General features: G+C 40.6%; 3 protein-coding genes across 9 annotated transcripts; 1 reads left to right on the top strand and 2 right to left on the bottom strand.

Annotated features, from left to right (window-relative positions):
* The first annotated feature begins 2 nt into the window (after positions 1-2).
* On the top strand, positions 3-8650 carry LOC139768733 (uncharacterized). Of its 3 annotated transcripts, none has more exons than XM_071699233.1 (15): positions 3-227; positions 1778-1879; positions 1966-2164; positions 2249-2504; positions 2602-2740; positions 2860-3029; positions 3105-3488; positions 3569-3776; positions 3888-3954; positions 4039-4273; positions 4436-4579; positions 4901-4944; positions 5016-5109; positions 5193-5417; positions 6696-8650. In XM_071699233.1, exons 3-15 carry the CDS (start codon positions 1970-1972, stop codon positions 7355-7357), a joined length of 2823 nt encoding a protein of 940 aa, XP_071555334.1. In that variant the 5' UTR covers positions 3-227; positions 1778-1879; positions 1966-1969; the 3' UTR covers positions 7358-8650. The 3 variants fall into 3 exon arrangements, with proteins under 3 accessions (XP_071555334.1, XP_071555335.1, XP_071555336.1); XM_071699234.1 differs by lacking the exon at positions 3-227 and adding an exon at positions 438-656; XM_071699235.1 differs by lacking the exons at positions 3-227; positions 1778-1879; positions 1966-2164 and having other exon boundaries at positions 2372-2504; positions 2669-2740.
* An 866-nt stretch (positions 8651-9516) lies between these two features.
* Positions 9517-14372, bottom strand: LOC139768738 (uncharacterized). Of its 4 annotated transcripts, none has more exons than XM_071699252.1 (4): positions 14139-14359; positions 12890-12997; positions 11710-12327; positions 9517-11540 (listed from the first exon to the last, which is right to left on the bottom strand). In XM_071699252.1, the coding sequence occupies exons 1-3, from the start codon at positions 14193-14195 to the stop codon at positions 11743-11745; spliced, it is 750 nt and encodes a 249-aa protein (XP_071555353.1). In that variant the 5' UTR covers positions 14196-14359; the 3' UTR covers positions 9517-11540; positions 11710-11742. The 4 variants fall into 4 exon arrangements, with proteins under 4 accessions (XP_071555353.1, XP_071555355.1, XP_071555357.1 ...); XM_071699254.1 differs by having other exon boundaries at positions 12890-12991; positions 14139-14355; XM_071699256.1 differs by lacking the exon at positions 14139-14359 and adding an exon at positions 13170-13191.
* Positions 14373-14890: 518 nt separating this feature from the next.
* Positions 14891-17175, bottom strand: Cstf50 (cleavage stimulation factor subunit 1 Cst50). 2 transcript variants are annotated; one of them, XM_071699237.1, is made up of 4 exons: positions 16937-17175; positions 15849-16812; positions 15627-15720; positions 14891-15511 (listed from the first exon to the last, which is right to left on the bottom strand). In XM_071699237.1, the coding sequence occupies exons 2-4, from the start codon at positions 16701-16703 to the stop codon at positions 15267-15269; spliced, it is 1194 nt and encodes a 397-aa protein (XP_071555338.1). In that variant the 5' UTR covers positions 16704-16812; positions 16937-17175; the 3' UTR covers positions 14891-15266. The 2 variants fall into 2 exon arrangements, with proteins under 2 accessions (XP_071555338.1, XP_071555337.1); XM_071699236.1 differs by having other exon boundaries at positions 15849-16752.
* Positions 17176-17267: the final 92 nt, after the last annotated feature.

Here is a 17267-nt window from a genome sequence, read left to right as displayed (position 1 = left end):
CGATCCTTCGCTGTTCACCATCGAGAAAGGTCCCTTGACCTTTTCGATCCGAGTTGTCGATCTTCATGGGGGACTTCCCTTCGCGATGACCATGTCCGGCGCTTAAATTCGACGACGATATCAGATATCTTTATGTCGTTCTGCCCGGCCCGGCGCCAATAAATCGAAGGAGAGAGATCGTCACCAATCGTCACGTCGTTGCGCTGAACGGGATCGCCACACGCGCAGTGAGTAAAATGCGAATATCATTATTATCCACAAATATCTCGGCGATCTCGCTCACTTTATCAGCAACGCAGGATCCAAAGCACCGCGAGCGAATTTTATCGTAAGTGACATCCGATTGACACAACGTCGTCAACGTCGATCGCGCGCGCGCGCGCGCGATACTTGCGCAACAGGTAGCATAAATTGGTGAACCCCGCGACGGGCGCGACGTAATCTAAGCGGAGGGTTGAGAGGGCGGGGGGGAAAAGAGGAGAAGAACAAAGTGGTGACTGGTGTGGTACCTGGTACCTACATCGCACATCGCGTATCGGCGACATCGGGATCGGCGTGTGCTGCGTTTGCGTTTTGAAAAGTCAAATGGCCGTTGTTTCGTGAGGCTCGTGGGCCGCGTGGGCGTTCTACCGAGGGAGTGAGCGAAGAAGAGCAAGGTGAACATTTCTCCCTTTCCTTCCCGTTTCCTCGCGAGTCTTCCTTCGCGAGAGCCTTTCGTTCGGCTACATCGCGAGAAAGTCCGGTCTCTGCTTTCCCGAAAAAATGGATACCACGCCCCGCGGGACCGACGGCGACGGTTTTTTTTCTCTTTCTCTTTTCTTCGCAACTTCAGATCTCTTCTCTCGATCGACCTTGGATCTCCGCGGCGAAGACGCCGAAGGTCGAAGAAAATTGGCCGGACGATCGATTGATCTATTCTTCCGTGAAATATCTTGCAGTTCAATTGTGTATAAATCGGTCATCGGTCCTTATCTAATCTATCTGTTACCTGCCGCGTCTTCCGTCGTTATCCCTTCCATGATGCATCGTTGTCCCTTAGTCCCTTTGTCGTCATTAAGCCTGTTCTTCGTAGTTGAACTTCTTGCACGGTTCATCTTTTCTCTTTTTCTCTCCACGAGAAAAGAAAAAGAGGAAAGATTAACCGTGCAAGAAGTTCAGCTAAAAAGAACAGGCCTATTAACGCCTAATAACCGTGTTTTGTCCTTATAAAATTTTTCTGAAAGATTAATTGAAATTGATTTCCGCATATCTCGCGTACACTTTGGTGTGTATTGAAGACCGAATATTCTTGAAAAGAACGATCTTTTTTCCTTAATTGTTCTAGTAATTCGTATTAAACAGTGTTTTCTGAAAGCAGGAGGTCTACTTTCGTTTCGACGAAATTTTGTGTATTTTGTGTGTCGCAGCATACGACATACATTTAGGTAACCTGTATGGTCGTATGTAATTTATTTTGATGTTCAGGAATTGTTTTCAATTTTCTATGTCTTAATTTTATATAGCATAAATTTCTCACTTTAATAAACCATGGAAACCTATATAAATACTTGTTATTTATCAATGGTCTTAGATGCTGCTAATTATATTTATCGATGTTCTTAGATGCTGCTATTATATATTACTTTATTAATATTGATAGAAAGTAAATTAAACATTATTAATCAAGTTTATTACTATAAATATAAGTAGAAAGGCTTAGTTCGAACCTTTATATTCGAGCTGTCCATTTGTCAAAATTTACTTTCTTTGATCGTTTGTATTGTTATTCTTTTTTTAGAAAATAAAAAGAGGTGGCTACTTAGGATACCCTGTGGATAGAGTATATCAAAGAAAAAGAATATTTGATAATATCTGACATTGTGAAAACAAATATAGGAAGGTAATATGGAGATAATAAAAAAGTCATACGCTTTGTCAGCTAGGTATACATATTTTTAGTAGTAAATTGAATGGTAACGTTGATAGAGAGATGTCGAAACGGATACAGGAGCCAGTGGACCAATGGCTGGCGAAGGAAGGTTACTTCAGGAAACCTACTCCCCGAGATCCAACCTGCTTGTTTAGGGCAATCAGCGAACAAGTGTATCATACCCAACATTATCATCTACGAGTAAGACAAGAATGCATCGAATTTATGAAGAAAAAGAGACACTTGTTCAGGGACGTAAGTATCTATATGATTGCCCGTTTTTGTATCAAGAGAATTGGCGTTTACTTTTCTATTCTCTGTGTCTCTCTCTCTCCGTAGTCCGTACCCGTGTCATTTGATTACTATCTCAAAGAAATGCAGTGTTTCACGGAGTGGGGAGGCTCGAACGAAATTCATGCTATGTCTCTGCTGTATAAGAGAGACATAATCATATTCGTTGGAGAAAAGCAGATATGCGAAAATGTTACCAATAATGGCTTTAAGAAAGGCGTTATATTGCTTTGTCACACGGAGCCCAAGCAATATGAGCCTGTTTATCCGATGGCTTTTGTACAATCGGCCGCGTACTGTCAATGTACGTAGACATTTTCTATTAGTACGCACTGTGTCACGTCTAAAGACGAGTCTTTCAAAATTTTTTGTTATCTTTTTTATCTTTTTTTTTTTGGTAGCTATTGTTTATGAAGTTGTATATAGGTATATGTATCAAATACCTAACATAAAGACTGTTGCGGATAGAATGCTACATAACCGAACCCCTGCGCTTAGACATGACAGATTCTTCCAGAAGGGAAATCTTGACATTAGGGAGTAAGTCATTTAATGAAGTCTCGATATATTCAACGTTTATTGCTGACGAAAATTAAACATTGAGTTTTTAATTATTTAAAAATATAGATTGTTTCTAAAAATGAGGTATATTTCTGCAGGCAATTGATTGAAGATTTATACAAAAAGGTGAAAGATGAACATAGTGACACGGACGAAGCGGAATCCGATTGGAAGGGAGCACCACCTATTCCTTATAAAGTTGCAAAAGCGCTGGCTCCTGATTATTATCGTAATATAGAGTTAGACATATGGCATGAATTGAAACGAGGTATAGGAATTTCTTTACTCTTCTTTTTCGAGCAGGAATAAAATACTTAAAATTAAAATTTGTTTGTATGCACAGAGGTAAAATCTGCAGGATGGAACAGATACAACAGTAATGAGCTTCAAATTGGTGGCAAATGTCTAATAGAGATTAGCATAAACGATCTCGAACAATGCGATAGAAATAACAATAAGAATTTCCGCGTTAATTTACCGGAATGTGGTACTAGCGAGACTAATAATAAAATTGAGCAACAAAAATTAAAGCAAGGGCCTCTTTGGCTTCACGGTTATATACAGGAAATGAGTACAGAAAAGGAGCCAGTTCTAGTCTTTATCAAAGATCTGGGAGAGAAAAAATTTGTTCCATATGATGCTCTGAAGCCATTACCTTCAGTAAAAAAAACTAGGCCGAAAAATTTCGTACCGATTAATAAAAACCACTCAGTTACTTCAGATTCAAGTTAGTTTATTAAATTATTAAATGATGTTACTATCGTCATTTATTTACATATAATGGATCTTTATTTTGTATTTTATTAGCTCGACGATGGAAAAAGTCATATAATTCTTTCTCGCGAAAGCGAAAAGATACCATAACTATAAATGCCATAACTATAGAAGAAATACCAAATGATATAAACAAAAATGTATTAATGAATAACAATAATGATGGTAATAATAATGTTGATAATGTTGATATCAACAAAACTAGTAAAACTGGCTCTGACGAACATCGCGATGAACTTTCGTATGTATTTATCGATATATATTATCTGCATTCTGTCTTTTATAAAAGATAGTATTGTTTCGCATTTTTTGTGATAAAAAAACTAAACTTTACCAATGGTTTGGTTTTTAGTAAAATAAACCAAAATCAAACATTAGAAAATCATTCTAGAGAAAATACTTCCAATTGTGCGACAAATGTAAGTAAAATTTTGTGACATTGTGTTCGAAATATTTAAATTATAAGAACGCTTTTTACGTCTTTTTTTGGTTTTTGTTTGTAGGAAGAGGCTAATAGCTTACCTATGACAACTACATTTGAGAATTCACAATGCACAGTGTCGAGCAATGTAACGCAGGAAATAGTGGAAGAACGCAAAAAACCTGATACAGTATTTAGAAGGGTGAACAATACTGCAAGAAATAAGACTGAAAAATCCAATAATTTTGGAAACAGTCTTCAGAATTCAAGATCGAAATCAAAAGTATTAAATGAGAGTTATTGCTCACCTTACAATGGTAATTAATTCTAAATAACATCTCATATACCACAGTTGAAAATATTTATAAATTTTTTTTATATATTTGAAATTAAATTAATTTACTGGCAATCGGATATGCAAGTCTTAATTTTTCTTTCGCAAAGATATCGGAATCTATATTGATCTGCCATTATATTAGTTGCAGGTAACTCGCAAATAAATATGTGTGACAATCCAAATGTATCTTATGTTGCCCCAGATAACAGCAACGCATATCCCTATTATCCATACATGCCAGGAAATTTCTCGATAACTGGGGAACACAATCCCAATCAAATAGATTGTATGTATTTAATGACATGATATATATCATGATATCGATATTATATTGTGAACAAAACTATAATTATGAATTTTAATGTGTATATGTTACAGTAAAAGCGTGAAAATCAGTAAATGTATACATTTATTGATTTCACGCTTTTACTGTGACATGTACATGTACATATATATACACACATATATATATATATATATATATACTATATATATACTATATATATATATATATGTGTATGTACATATAATATATAAAACATGGTTATGCTTGCATATCACAATGTTTGTTCGCAAATAATATATTTTCTTTTACATTTCTTTTTAGATTCATCAAATTTATTTTATAACTTACATCTGCTGCATTTGGAGGTATGTAGTAGACGGAAGAGTATAATTGTAACTTATCATTGACCATTATATTAATGTAATTCTTCGCACAGGATACTTTCCGTACTTTAAATCCAACTTATTACGGACCGATAATGTATGGACCGAGTCAAGGCATACAATCTATAGGCGCACAATCGAATACTCGTATGAACAATAATTTATTACACAAAAATCCAGGTAAAAGATTGGTAACGTAATCTATTTTAATAATTTTTGTAATTTTGTAGATGCCCCTTATATGCAAGAGGAAATAGATCGTCTTGTTAATGACATGCAAAATTGTTCGTTAACATACAATGAGGGACCAAGTGCCAATGCTGAGAATCCCAAAGTTTTGCATTTGAATAGTGTGCAAAATACAAAACAGTCAAAACAAGGACCAAAAAATTCGAGCGGGAAGGACTCCTCGTGTCAGATTCAGCAGAAAGGAAAACAAACTGGAACTGTTAAAGGTAATAATAATAAGATTTAATATGTCAATACTTTGAGGGAGTGAATTTAGAGTTTAAAAAGGGATTGTTAAAATTGAAGGAACACTCACTTTTATTGTCTCTCATAACGCGAGATAAAGTCCAAATATTTAAGAAAAAAAGAAATATCAAAGTTCAAACTTGAAATCGAAATATTACACCTAGAGAAAAGAAGCAAGGCCAAATTCAGAACAGGAGATAGTAAGAAAAGCAAAATAAAACTATATTTATTAGTAGTTCATAAAAATATAAATTAAATGAGAAAATAAATAATATAATTGAAACAACAAACGCTCAAAATAAAATTTTAGTAATTAAGATATGATTAAAACTTACTGGAAATTTGTCCAGACAAACAGGTGGTCCTGATGAGCAGGATTCGCGAACAAAGAACAAGACAGTACAGAAGAGACTAACTAACTAATAACACATACAAATATCAAGGATGTATTTTCCACTCATAAATAACCGTTAAATGTCAGCGTATTTATTTATATTTTGACATTACTGTTAATGTTTGATGATTAGTGTTCTTTGTGGTAAGAGATACATTGCTTGTTATTATTAGTTTGTTTCGGTACAGTCTTGTTCTTCGTGTGTTTCTGATTATATGTTTAGATTATCTTGGGTAAGCCTTAATTTTACTTTACTTCTAAATTTGAACGTTCGTAGTTTTAATTTTAATTATCTCATATCTGCTTTTGTTTATTTTATTATTTTTTAAATTATTATTTTATTAATTTATATAATCTACTCCATAGTCTTTCCTTTTTCTCTATTATCCCTTGTTTTGAATTTGCAACTCTCTTGAATTTTTTCTAGGCAGACTACGATTTTGACTAAGAACTTAGATCTTTTTCATCTTTTTAATTACTAAATTACTCTATCTTGTGTTTTGAAAGGATTTTAAATGATTGAACATTAAATCGAACTTAATGTGTGATAATATTTATTCGGAAACTTTGAGATTTTCAACCGGCATAATCTCTGTTCTATATTATTTTACAATATATAATTGTTCTAAATTGATTGCATATACATATTTTTATACGTGTGCATCCAACCGTTACGAATGAATTGGGAGGGTAAAATATGAATATGAAAACTCGACTAATATAACTAATATATTCTTTTATTGTACGTACATTTCTTTTTCTCAAGATCCGTTTGAGCTTTCTCAGCTTGACGGAAATCTGTGAAGCCTGTGAGAAAACAGTGTATTTTAAAATTAATAATCAAAAATCTCACTTTCTCTTGTAGTGAATAAGATGCGAAACCGCCAGCACAATCCTCGCGCAGCGGCATACTTGCAATACCCAGGTGCGCCGAATGGTTCCGTGAATTCGTATGACGCGCGAAGACACGATGTGCACATGCAACAATCGCAGCAGCAGCAGCAGCATCACTGGGATCCGATGTCGCATCAGATAGCGCCTATGGTAGCTGGCGCGGCAAACGGTTATGCACCGTCGCAGTATACAACATCGAGCCCGATATATCAATATCACGAGATTCCGCCGCACTACGCGAACGAGGGCAACTCGGGGGGTCCCCCGTACTACTTGGGAAACGGCAGTTACGTACCCGTGCCGTACTTATCATCTCAGCACGCCGACGCTGTTGAGAACGGAGCTGCCCCTCCATCGTACCCGCAGCATTACTATTCCACGACCGAAGCTTACCCGTCAGGTCACTCTCCAACGAACAGTCAATCGTTGATGTACTCACAGCCGATGATGTATCCACAGTCGATGCAGTATCACGCTGTACCGCCGCCGTCGCCACACATGCAAGAACAATGGAGCCCGACGTTGGGGCCGCAGCCCTATATTCCTCAATGCGTAGCTCCGCCTCCAGGTCCGGCTCCGATCATAGAACCGTCCCCTAACGTACAATGTACTATTCCGAAAGGTTCGCTTTAGATCACATATATTTTGAAGACTGAGGATAGTTATAAGATCGAATCTCTATTGCAGTAAAAGTTAAAAACAGTATTAATAGTTAATTCAACGTTCCATACGTTGAAGTGAGATTTTGGAAGACTGAGGGTAATCTATAAGATACGATATTCAATAAAAATTAGAATAATGATAGATTAAAAATAACGAGCGATAATTATAATAACCACAGAAAATTTAAATATTTTGAAAGATTAAGAGCAACTATATGGAGTAAAAGATATAATTATTAACTATATACTTACGATTCTTGTTAGAAATCGACGAGATCGTCTGCTGTGACTTTCCAAAGTTTCCTATCTCGTACAAAGCTCAAAGTAATGGTACAAAATGTTTAAGATGCAATCTATCGCATCTTCGTGGGTTGTGTATGCAAACGAATTTAACGCGTCGTATTATAGATTAACGTAAGAGAGATGCAGTCTTATGACGCAGCTAATCTACTGTATCGGTGTTTAAAAAATTTAAACTTGAGACACAAGACTTTTATAGAACTGAGTTTAAAAAAAAGAACGAAAGATGTATACGAGACTGAATTTCGCCCAGAGTCTCAACATTATCCTTAGCGGATAATTTAATTAATGACAGTTTCTCCACTAAACAAAAAAAGAAAAAATTACAGAGTAACATATAATGAATAAACTAAATCCATAAACTATAATGACAATATTCCTGTTTTGCCTCTCTTCTTCGCAGAAATATTCCATATACGGTTAGCAATGTTTATCGGTATTTTAAATGATTGAAAAGTATCATTATTATTAATTACAATTACATATTTCTTAATAAGATACCGATAGACAAATATCGATAAACGAAGTGAATATTAGTTGCTTTCCATTTACATCAAAACTCAGATAAATCTCACTTCTGTCTTTCTTCAACATGAATGTTGAAGAAAGACAGAAGTGAGATTTATCTGAGTTTTGATGTAAATGGAAAGCAACTATTATCTCTGAAGCAAAATGGGTATCCCTATTAGGATTATCAATCGCTCCTATTAATAGTTATCAAATCTTGACTATTGTATCAAGCCTCGTTCATTTTTTTGCAAACTTAATCATTTCAAAAAAGTATCTGGGCTTAACCTATTTAGAATATTTAAGAATCAACATGTAGCATAAGTTAAGATCTTGTAATCCATTAATAATATTAAGTTTACTAAAGTTTCTCAACATTTATACAACTTTTACTTAATATTAACCTTTATACAAGTTTTGCTAAACCTTATGTGAATAAATAATGCAGAAAGATCAATCTCCTCATTTTTTTTTATGCGTTTCTTCTAAATTAGGTTTTGGGGATACGTATGTCGACGTCGATTATGGATGATAGTGATGGAGAGGAGTGTATGGTTGGATGTAACGATGGTATGTGGAGGAAACGTCCCCAAAAATACCATGCGACTCTGCGAGTCGCGACGGTGCCACTCCACTATATGCCCGCCTAACTCTTGTCGTCCGATGAGATCGTCGGTAAGAGTGTCGATCAGGGGCGATGAATATTGTTACCGAATTTGTTTATATATTTAAGTCGGCGCGGTCGAGCGCTCGCGAGAAAACGTGGCTAAATGTGTTGCCATCTTGGTAGGGGCACGCGCGGCCACCACAAGGTAGATACTTTTTCTTTATCTGTACTGTAACATCGACCTTTTTGGCTTTGCTCCTGTTCTAAATAGGACAAAACCTTGAAAAAATTTTTTTATAATTTAAATTAAGCTTCAGATTATTGGCGTAATGAGATTTTACTAATAAATCGTGACTGGAATTATATAGCAGATTCGTGTGCCTTCATGAACTGTGACTTGATGAATAAACCAATGTGACCTTGACGTACATCAACGCGAGCGTGCCGACATTGGCTGAAACTAGGAAAATTTCGAGATCATGTGATCTTCGGAATCGTTATGTAATTCATCTAAAAGGAAGCCATAGATTATCAAGGTTTTCTTAACACGATTTTCACGATAATCTGCTTACTAGAACAGAATCCACGTATCGTAGAATAGATAGAAACTATGTAAATATTATAAACTCATCGTTGCGCATCGTAGTTTTGAAACAAAAAAAAATTTGGCATGGACAAACGTGATTCAGCGATTGATTATCAACGAAACTGGACACTTTCTTACATATGCATATATATATTTCATAGAAATTCTAATATCGAACCGTACAATAGTCTCTTCCATGTAAGATACATGCGAAAAAGAAAAATTACCTCTACGATACATCCTTAAAAGCGGTAAGGTAAGGTAAGGTTTACGTAAACTCGCTATTACAGGGCTTGGGTTTTGATTTCAATCGCCGGAATTCTACGCTCGTATATCACACAATACGTGCTAACGCTAGAGGCACTCTAAGAACTGAGATTTCACAAGGTAATCAAGAAAAGGTCCAGTGTCATACACGAAGCTTAATGTTAAACTATTTACACGTATATTACACTTGATCTTCACTATTTACAATCGAAAATCTCAGGTGGACATACTCGTGAATATTACCGATATGACAAAAAGAGAAAGAAAAATGGAATGATAAGACCTATATTCCTTCGTAACGTACAGTTTCGATAAACGTCCTTCGGAAGTGCGACTTACAAGGAAATATTTATATTCTGTGCTATTATATACTTGGTGTATAGGCAAACCTATTTGGCATTAAAGGCCAGAGAATCCTTCAAGTTTTATCGCGTAATACATACTGTTGAATTTTCATTGCAAGATCCCCGCGTTTCTACGAGAATCCCTTTCTTCATTGCACACATTTACATAATAAAACATACTGTATTAGATACTTGTGTACTATTGGTGTCTCAAAGTGTGTGCGATTTCCTCTAGACATAAGTGCATCAATTGTATAATCTATCTGTACACTCGCAACACAGTTCAAATACACAATAATATTAACATATTTAATATTGGACTAATAAAAGCAGGGATGTGCTGTAAGATCTCGCAATAAAAAGTCATAATGACTTGGAGCGAATAAGACAATGAGAAATTTCCACTCAGTGATCAACAATTCTTTCGATTGCTCTTTAAAAAAAGCTCACTGCTGAAATGTTGGCTTGTTTATCGGCGAAAAAGTAAGGATCGATTAAAAATTATTAGTAGACACTTATGCAAGGGAGGAAAACATAGATAACGCTGCAACGCGTTTCTCAGAAATTTTATTTCCGCTTAATCCATGAAAAAGAGAAATCATTTCACCATAGTTCTCATATATTCCACTTCATTCAGTCACTATTTATATACGATAAAGGTATTACAGTAATTTGCTATGTACGAATTAATCTTTAGCTACTTCCACATCAGATCTGAATCGTAGGCATTATACTATAGGACCTGGATGTCAGCTCTGATTTGAAAACAACTTCTCTCTATATAAGTCCATATTAAATATATTTTACAATAATATTATCATTGTACATGAACAACGTATGCTCTACACCTCGCGTTGCTTATCGCTAATTAACCAGCGCAATGACAAGATTCTTATATTACTCGATAAACAGAATAAAATTTAAAATACATAAATACAATATACATGCTACATAGAACGCAATAAAGAAGTTTGTTAATCTGATTAAACAAAAATTAATCCGGCTAGATTAGCTTTACAGAGTTCGACACTCGAAGATAATAGTAATAATAGTAATAATAGTAATAAGTAATAGTGATAATGCGGAAAAAACAGGACAAAGATTTAAAAAAACAAAAAAAAACTGTTTAAATAGTTGAACTTTAGGATCAAATTACATCGACGATTCGAATTAACGCTAGATTAACGAGTTAGCTATCTCTTCCTAAATTATTATCTCCCCAGAATAATATTCCAGATTATAATCGTTCCAGACTGGAACTATCTTTTTCTGCGAAGATATAATATAGTATTATAACATAGGCAGAGACAGAAAATGAGTCAATCTCTAAATACTAATTCATATAGCTTAGCGTAGCATGTTCTGCGGCATTTTCGTTATGTTTTTCGGAAAGCTGCGTTGTCTACAGGGATAATGAGAAAATAAAAGCAGGACTCCGATGCGCTGGTTGAAGCAACGATCGACAAGAAGGTGTTAATTAGTTAAAATAGACGAGGGGGACTGGATTTGTGTGACCCCAATATGTGCGCCGCCTTGGTACCTCCTATAGTAAAACAAATCTCATGTTAATAACGTTCGCAGATTGCTTATTATATGCTAAGCTATAATTTCAAGTAGCTTAAAGCAATGATATTACATTAACGAGTCGTACATTTTAAGGGAAAAATCGGTGATGTCGGTGATCTCGAAAGGATAGATTGTGAGATACTTACATAAAAGTAGGTGGTAAAACAGGCGAAGGGAGGTTATTCCTTGTTTTCCTCAGTAGTAACAGTGTTGGAGGGATTTTGGGACTCCGATGAGGATAAAGGCGGCGCTTCCGCTGCTGTGTCCGTCGCATCTTGACTCGAGTCCGAGCTGTCCTTCACCTCCTCCTGCTTCTTCTCTTCGCTAGGAGCGGTGCTCTTAGCCTCGTCCACGTTCTCCGACTCCTCCGTCACCTTCTCATCCTTGGAATTCGCATCGGTCACTTTCTCAGCATCTTTACTGTCTTTACTGTCCGCGCCCTCCGCGTTTTTGTCTTCGTTCTGTATCGCCTTGCTCTCTTTCTCTTCCTTCTCCTCTTTCTCCTCGTCTACCTCCATCTTCGTGGACTCCTCTTCCGTGTGCTTTTCGCTTTTGTTGTTGGACGTTTCCTCGTCTGTGTTGTTTTCATTGTTCTTCTCCTGCCTCTTGGGACGCCCGCGTCCGCGACCGCCGCCACCTCGCGTCGATGTTTCCCTCTTCTCCTTCTTGGGTGGCGATGGCACTGGCGTTGTTGAAGTTAGGCCTCTGGCTGAGCTGCGAGTGCGTCTCCTGCCTTCTACCTCACCGACGGATTTGTTCATGCCCTGTAGTAATATAGCAAACGTTTATAAAACGAATGACCGAATGTATCTACGACAAAAAGAAATATAATTCACACAAGACACGTCAAATTAACTTTCCTTGAAAAGCGCAGTGCAACGAATCGCGAATCGCAAGACGCGGTATTTTTATGTACTCCATTTTGATCATAACTCAAATTATAATTAATTCTAATTAATATTGGTCGATTCCTAACGTCGGATATAGCAATTTGTAATTGGCGCCTACGCAACGATTGATTCCTCGTGCCTCGCCGAGGGCGCTTATTTCCCTCCTTATCGTCCCCTCCCCGGCCAATCGACGTCCCCCACTCCCGACGTCGTATACGTCGTTCACGTAGGCAGCAAGCGAAGCGACGACGGAGAGGCTAAAACGGAGGGAAATAACCGATTGCGAGGGGGGGGGGGGGAAGGGAGGGAGGGAGGCGAGGACCTTGACCAACGGGACCCCGAGAAAGATTTTTGGGTCGTACGATAAGCCGGTTCGATACGACGTGTAAAGTTTTTCCTGCTCTAGATAATCGCGCGGCTCCGCCGCGAGACGCACCTTTAAGATTGCCTCGCCCTCCTGAGCGGTCCTCTCGAGAGTGGAGAGTCTCTTGGTGCCGCTTCGTTTGTTTTTCGTCGGGGTCGGTTTCTCCTCCGTCGACTGTTCCTGCAAAAATCAAGCTTCCTATTCATTCGCTCTCGCAACTCGCACACGAATACGTATTAATGTCGCGCGCGCGGTACACGGTCACGGTACACGTACAGCCGCGCGCCCGCGCGCAGCGTCCGCGCGCGTGTGCGTGCACGTATCCATATTTCTCCGGGAGAGAGAAACGCACGTCTGTGTTCTTACGCAGCCGCAAGCGCGACGTCTCGAGACTCGGATATTATTCCGAGGGAGTCGGGAGCCGCGCAGAAGGCGCGGGCAACGGGCGCACGGCACTACGCGACATGACACGATAAGTCACGACGCTCGGCGCGATAAGATTATCGAGGACCGTTGAACCGCGGGGCCGGCGGCCCGCGGCCGAGAGCAACGTCTCGTTCAAGTTTCCCGCCATTTTGCCGTGCGTCCGCCCGTGCCGTCGCCAACGTCTACGCCTCGCGCGCGACTCCCGCCCGGTCGTCGACGGCGGGGTCGGCGGGGTGGCGCGTGGCGTCTCGCGGACATGGACGCGACGTCGCCCGCCGACGACGACCGTCGCGCGGCCACGTTCCTGGCTTGACGCCGCTCGCCACGGTGATTTCCCGCCTTTTCGCGCGGCGCCGAGATGTACGGCGTGCGAGCGACCGGGTGCGAGAGAGAGACGGACAGAGAGTCATGAGAGGAGAGCGGCGGCGAGCGGGGCGAGCCTCCCCCCGGCCCGACCGCGAGAAGCTCGCGCCTCGCGCGATAAGAAAACATCCACCATCTTTGGCGACGACGGGAGAGGATGTGCGTACATACGTACGGCGCAGCCACGAGAAATCTCGCCGGATGGAAGGATGGAAGAATGGAAGGCAGGACGGGCGAGCGGCCGGTCGGTCGGTCGGTCGGTCGGCGGTCGGCGCGCGGCGCCGTCGCCCGACGCGCGGACCGCCACATGGCGCGGCCGCGTCGCGTACGACGCGTCGCGGCGAAGGCGCGTCGGCGTCCACGGGATCCAAGGTCCCCGGGAGTACGCGCGGAACGACGTACGAGCGTCTCCGCGGCCAGCGATAATCGCGAGGGGGGAGAGGGGGACCTCACCGCCGCTCGCACACGCCGCTCACGGCATGAAAACTCGGCTTGACGAAGGTGTTTCTGACGTGCCCGCCGGCCCGCTTACCTTGGACGCATCCTCGACGTTGTTGTCGCTCTTGCTCTCCGTCTTGGCGTCGGACATCTCTTCGCGTGCGAATCACTCAAAAACACTGGGAAATCCACGATTCCACGGCGAGAATTCGCGCTGCGCCCGGTCGCACTGTTTATACGATGAGGAAAGATGGCGGTTAGCGTGGGTCACGTGACACCTCGTCAAACCTCAGAGCGGGAGTTCGGCGCGCCGCCCCGCGCCGCCGCGGCCAACTACGCGCGTAGCGACGCATACGCGACAACGCGACCCCGACGGCCGACATTCTCCCCGGCAATATTCTACGCTGCGTCTCGTCGATATCTTCTTTCTCTTTCTTTTTTTTTTTTTTTTTATTATTGTAAAAGGACGAAGCTCGTTCGCGTCAGCAGCAACGCAAGAGTCTACGTACCCTGCGATATCGTGTACAATAAAATAAAATCAAACGTGTAATTCCCTACACATCTTTTTTTTTAATATTGTAGAATTACACCAACTTGCTGTCGCGTTGTAACATGAGCAACGTTCTCTTACAATAATTAAAAGATGCAGTATAGAATATCGCAGCGGAATTTCCCGATTCGACGAAGGCCTCTCGTCAGCAATTTCGAAAATATTTTCGCAAACGCGTATTGAATTGAATCGTAATTCATCGCGTACTTATATTTTACCTACCTACCTTGGTCAAAAACTATGTAGCATATTCGTGTGTCGTTCAATCAGCCAACAATTTATGGAATTATAAGATAGTCGTTTCAGGATTTTTTAATTATGTACACTGTGCTTTGAAATAAAGATGAAGAGCTTTTTTGCGCTTGTTCACTCATTGTGAAAACATGTAAATGTTGAAATTACTCTAAAAATCATACATATAATATTATACATATTTGTGGTCTAACACAAATAAAATAAAATATGCAAAGTTCGCCACTTAGAATCTAATTAAAATAGAAACTTTGTATAAATACGTAATACCTATTTTTTTCATTTTCTTCCTCTCGTAATTATACCAATGTATCCGATCTTAAATGTCTTTTAATCTACGCGTACTCTGCATTCTGTAAAATAGATATTATCAGAAAGACCGTTTCGCGGTCGGTGTCCTTTGTTAACTGTCGCGAGTCGTTAATGCGTTGGCATTCTTCGGAACCAGAATCGTGCCCTGAAATCGTCGCTGCATGTCAAAAATGCAGGAGCGGTTGGTGAATGCACGATCATCCTCACAGGACCGTTGTGACCCAACGACAGCAACTGCTTTCGCGATGCATTACGAGAATTCCATGCACACAACGAGGTAGTGGCTTCGTCAGGAAACATTACGTAATCCTCGGTGTGATTAAAGATAGCCTGTGCCTTGTGCTCCTGTTTACCTGTGGAAAACGACACGGTCAATCGTATATTCGCGATTATATTATCGTAAAATTAATGAGGCATACCGCACCAAGCGTATTCCAAGTATGTCTAAACGCATTTGTAGTCTTTTACCTGTAGTTCCGGCACCTGTATACGCTATTAGACATCTGCTAGTAGATAATTCCCATAACTTTATCAAGGAATCTTTCCCTGAGGACAGTAAATACTGGAATCCAAAATTATATGATTACTCAATACGACTTACAATTAGATATGAGTCGATAAGTTTCCATGAACTAACTTAACGTGTTCTTTAACATAAATCTTGCGCAACGTTACCGTCAGAATTACTACCTTGCCGTTCCTCGTGAAGATCACCGAGCATACTTCATAACCGTCGTGCGCCTTTGCGAATGTGTTGACACATCGACTCGACACGCCGTCCCAAAGTTTGATGCTACCATCCTTTCCCGCCGATGCGTAGGTCTTCGCGTCCGGCGAATACTTGATGCTCGTTATCCCGGCCGTATGCTGGTGACTTGGGATACTGCACACGAAGCACTGTGCGGTATTTACGTCGTACAGTCTAACTACCGGATGATTAGTCCCGACTATGAGAAAATCTCCGGTTGGATGGAAAGACAGACATCGAATTTGATCCGCGTCCGTGATGGTTCTGAATGCCTTCTTGACGCTAGCTTTACTAAAATCAAACAATTTTACGGAGAAGTCACGACTGCCGGACACAAGTATAGGTTCCCTGGGATGAAACTCCAAGCACGTCACTTCCTCCAAGTGATCGTATAAAGTTCTTATAACCGGATGGCCTCCAGTTTGATCTCCAGGCGTGATTTCTTCCGGCGCAGATTTAGCCAGCATTCGGTCCACATCTAAGATCTTGATCGAGGCATCTACGGAGCCGGTGGCGATCAATTGGCCGTCCGACGAGAAAGCTCCAGCTCTGCAGTTTCCTTTATGGGACGTGACATACGCCGTTTCGTATTGCGCTGGCTCTGGAGCTTGAGTCAGAGTTTCCGTTTCGAATTCCAGATCCAGTCCAGGACCTAAGGTGTTGTCGAAGCTCGACGCAAACGTGGACACGTTAGTGCTATTTTCCTTCTTGCAACGATCCGGCTCATGGGCAGCGCCAATCAACATCAAATGGAGCAGTCGATCCGAGGGTGGGCATGGCGGTTCAGCCTGTATCATGTTGGATAGCTGCACAGCTAGTGTTTGGTGACCATCGTAGAACAGCTGACTGGAAATATTCAACACGAACTGACTTGACAATCCATCGCGCACATCCCATTTTTGTTATCTGCCGATGAAGCTACAATTGTAGATTACATCTACGATCGAGCGCTTACGCAGAAATCGCGCTTCGTACGAGAATACTAACGGCGAAGGAACGAAAGCGTGCGAAAGAAACGATTATGAACAACCTGATCATCAATCTGTAGAGCAGCTCCCTGCTCTTTATGATGTTCTTCGGGTCTGCCTCGGGTTCCTTCATCGCGCTCTGGCTCGTCGTGTTTCCCGGGGGTGACTGAATGTTGCCAAGTTTTACCGGAACCGTCGAAAGCACCGTAAACCGCCCATCAATCGATGACTCCGGTCCTTTTTGCAGGTTATGTCGCGTTGTTGTCACTGACCCGTTTGATCACGTTTACGCTCGTGCTGGCTCGTGCTCCTGCATCGCCTGCGTTTGATTGGTGTGGACTGGTGGTTCCGGCGGTCGCGGCCAATCGGTGCGCGCCGTTAACGGCGAGAGCT

Source organism: Temnothorax nylanderi, unplaced genomic scaffold, assembly GCF_030848795.1.
Source record: "Temnothorax nylanderi isolate EJ_2023f unplaced genomic scaffold, tnyl_v1.0 TNYL_tig0017_pilon, whole genome shotgun sequence".
Taxonomy (NCBI): domain Eukaryota; kingdom Metazoa; phylum Arthropoda; class Insecta; order Hymenoptera; family Formicidae; genus Temnothorax; species Temnothorax nylanderi.
Note: the sequence above shows the minus strand (reverse complement) of the source record. Positions and strands in the feature narration are given on the sequence as shown.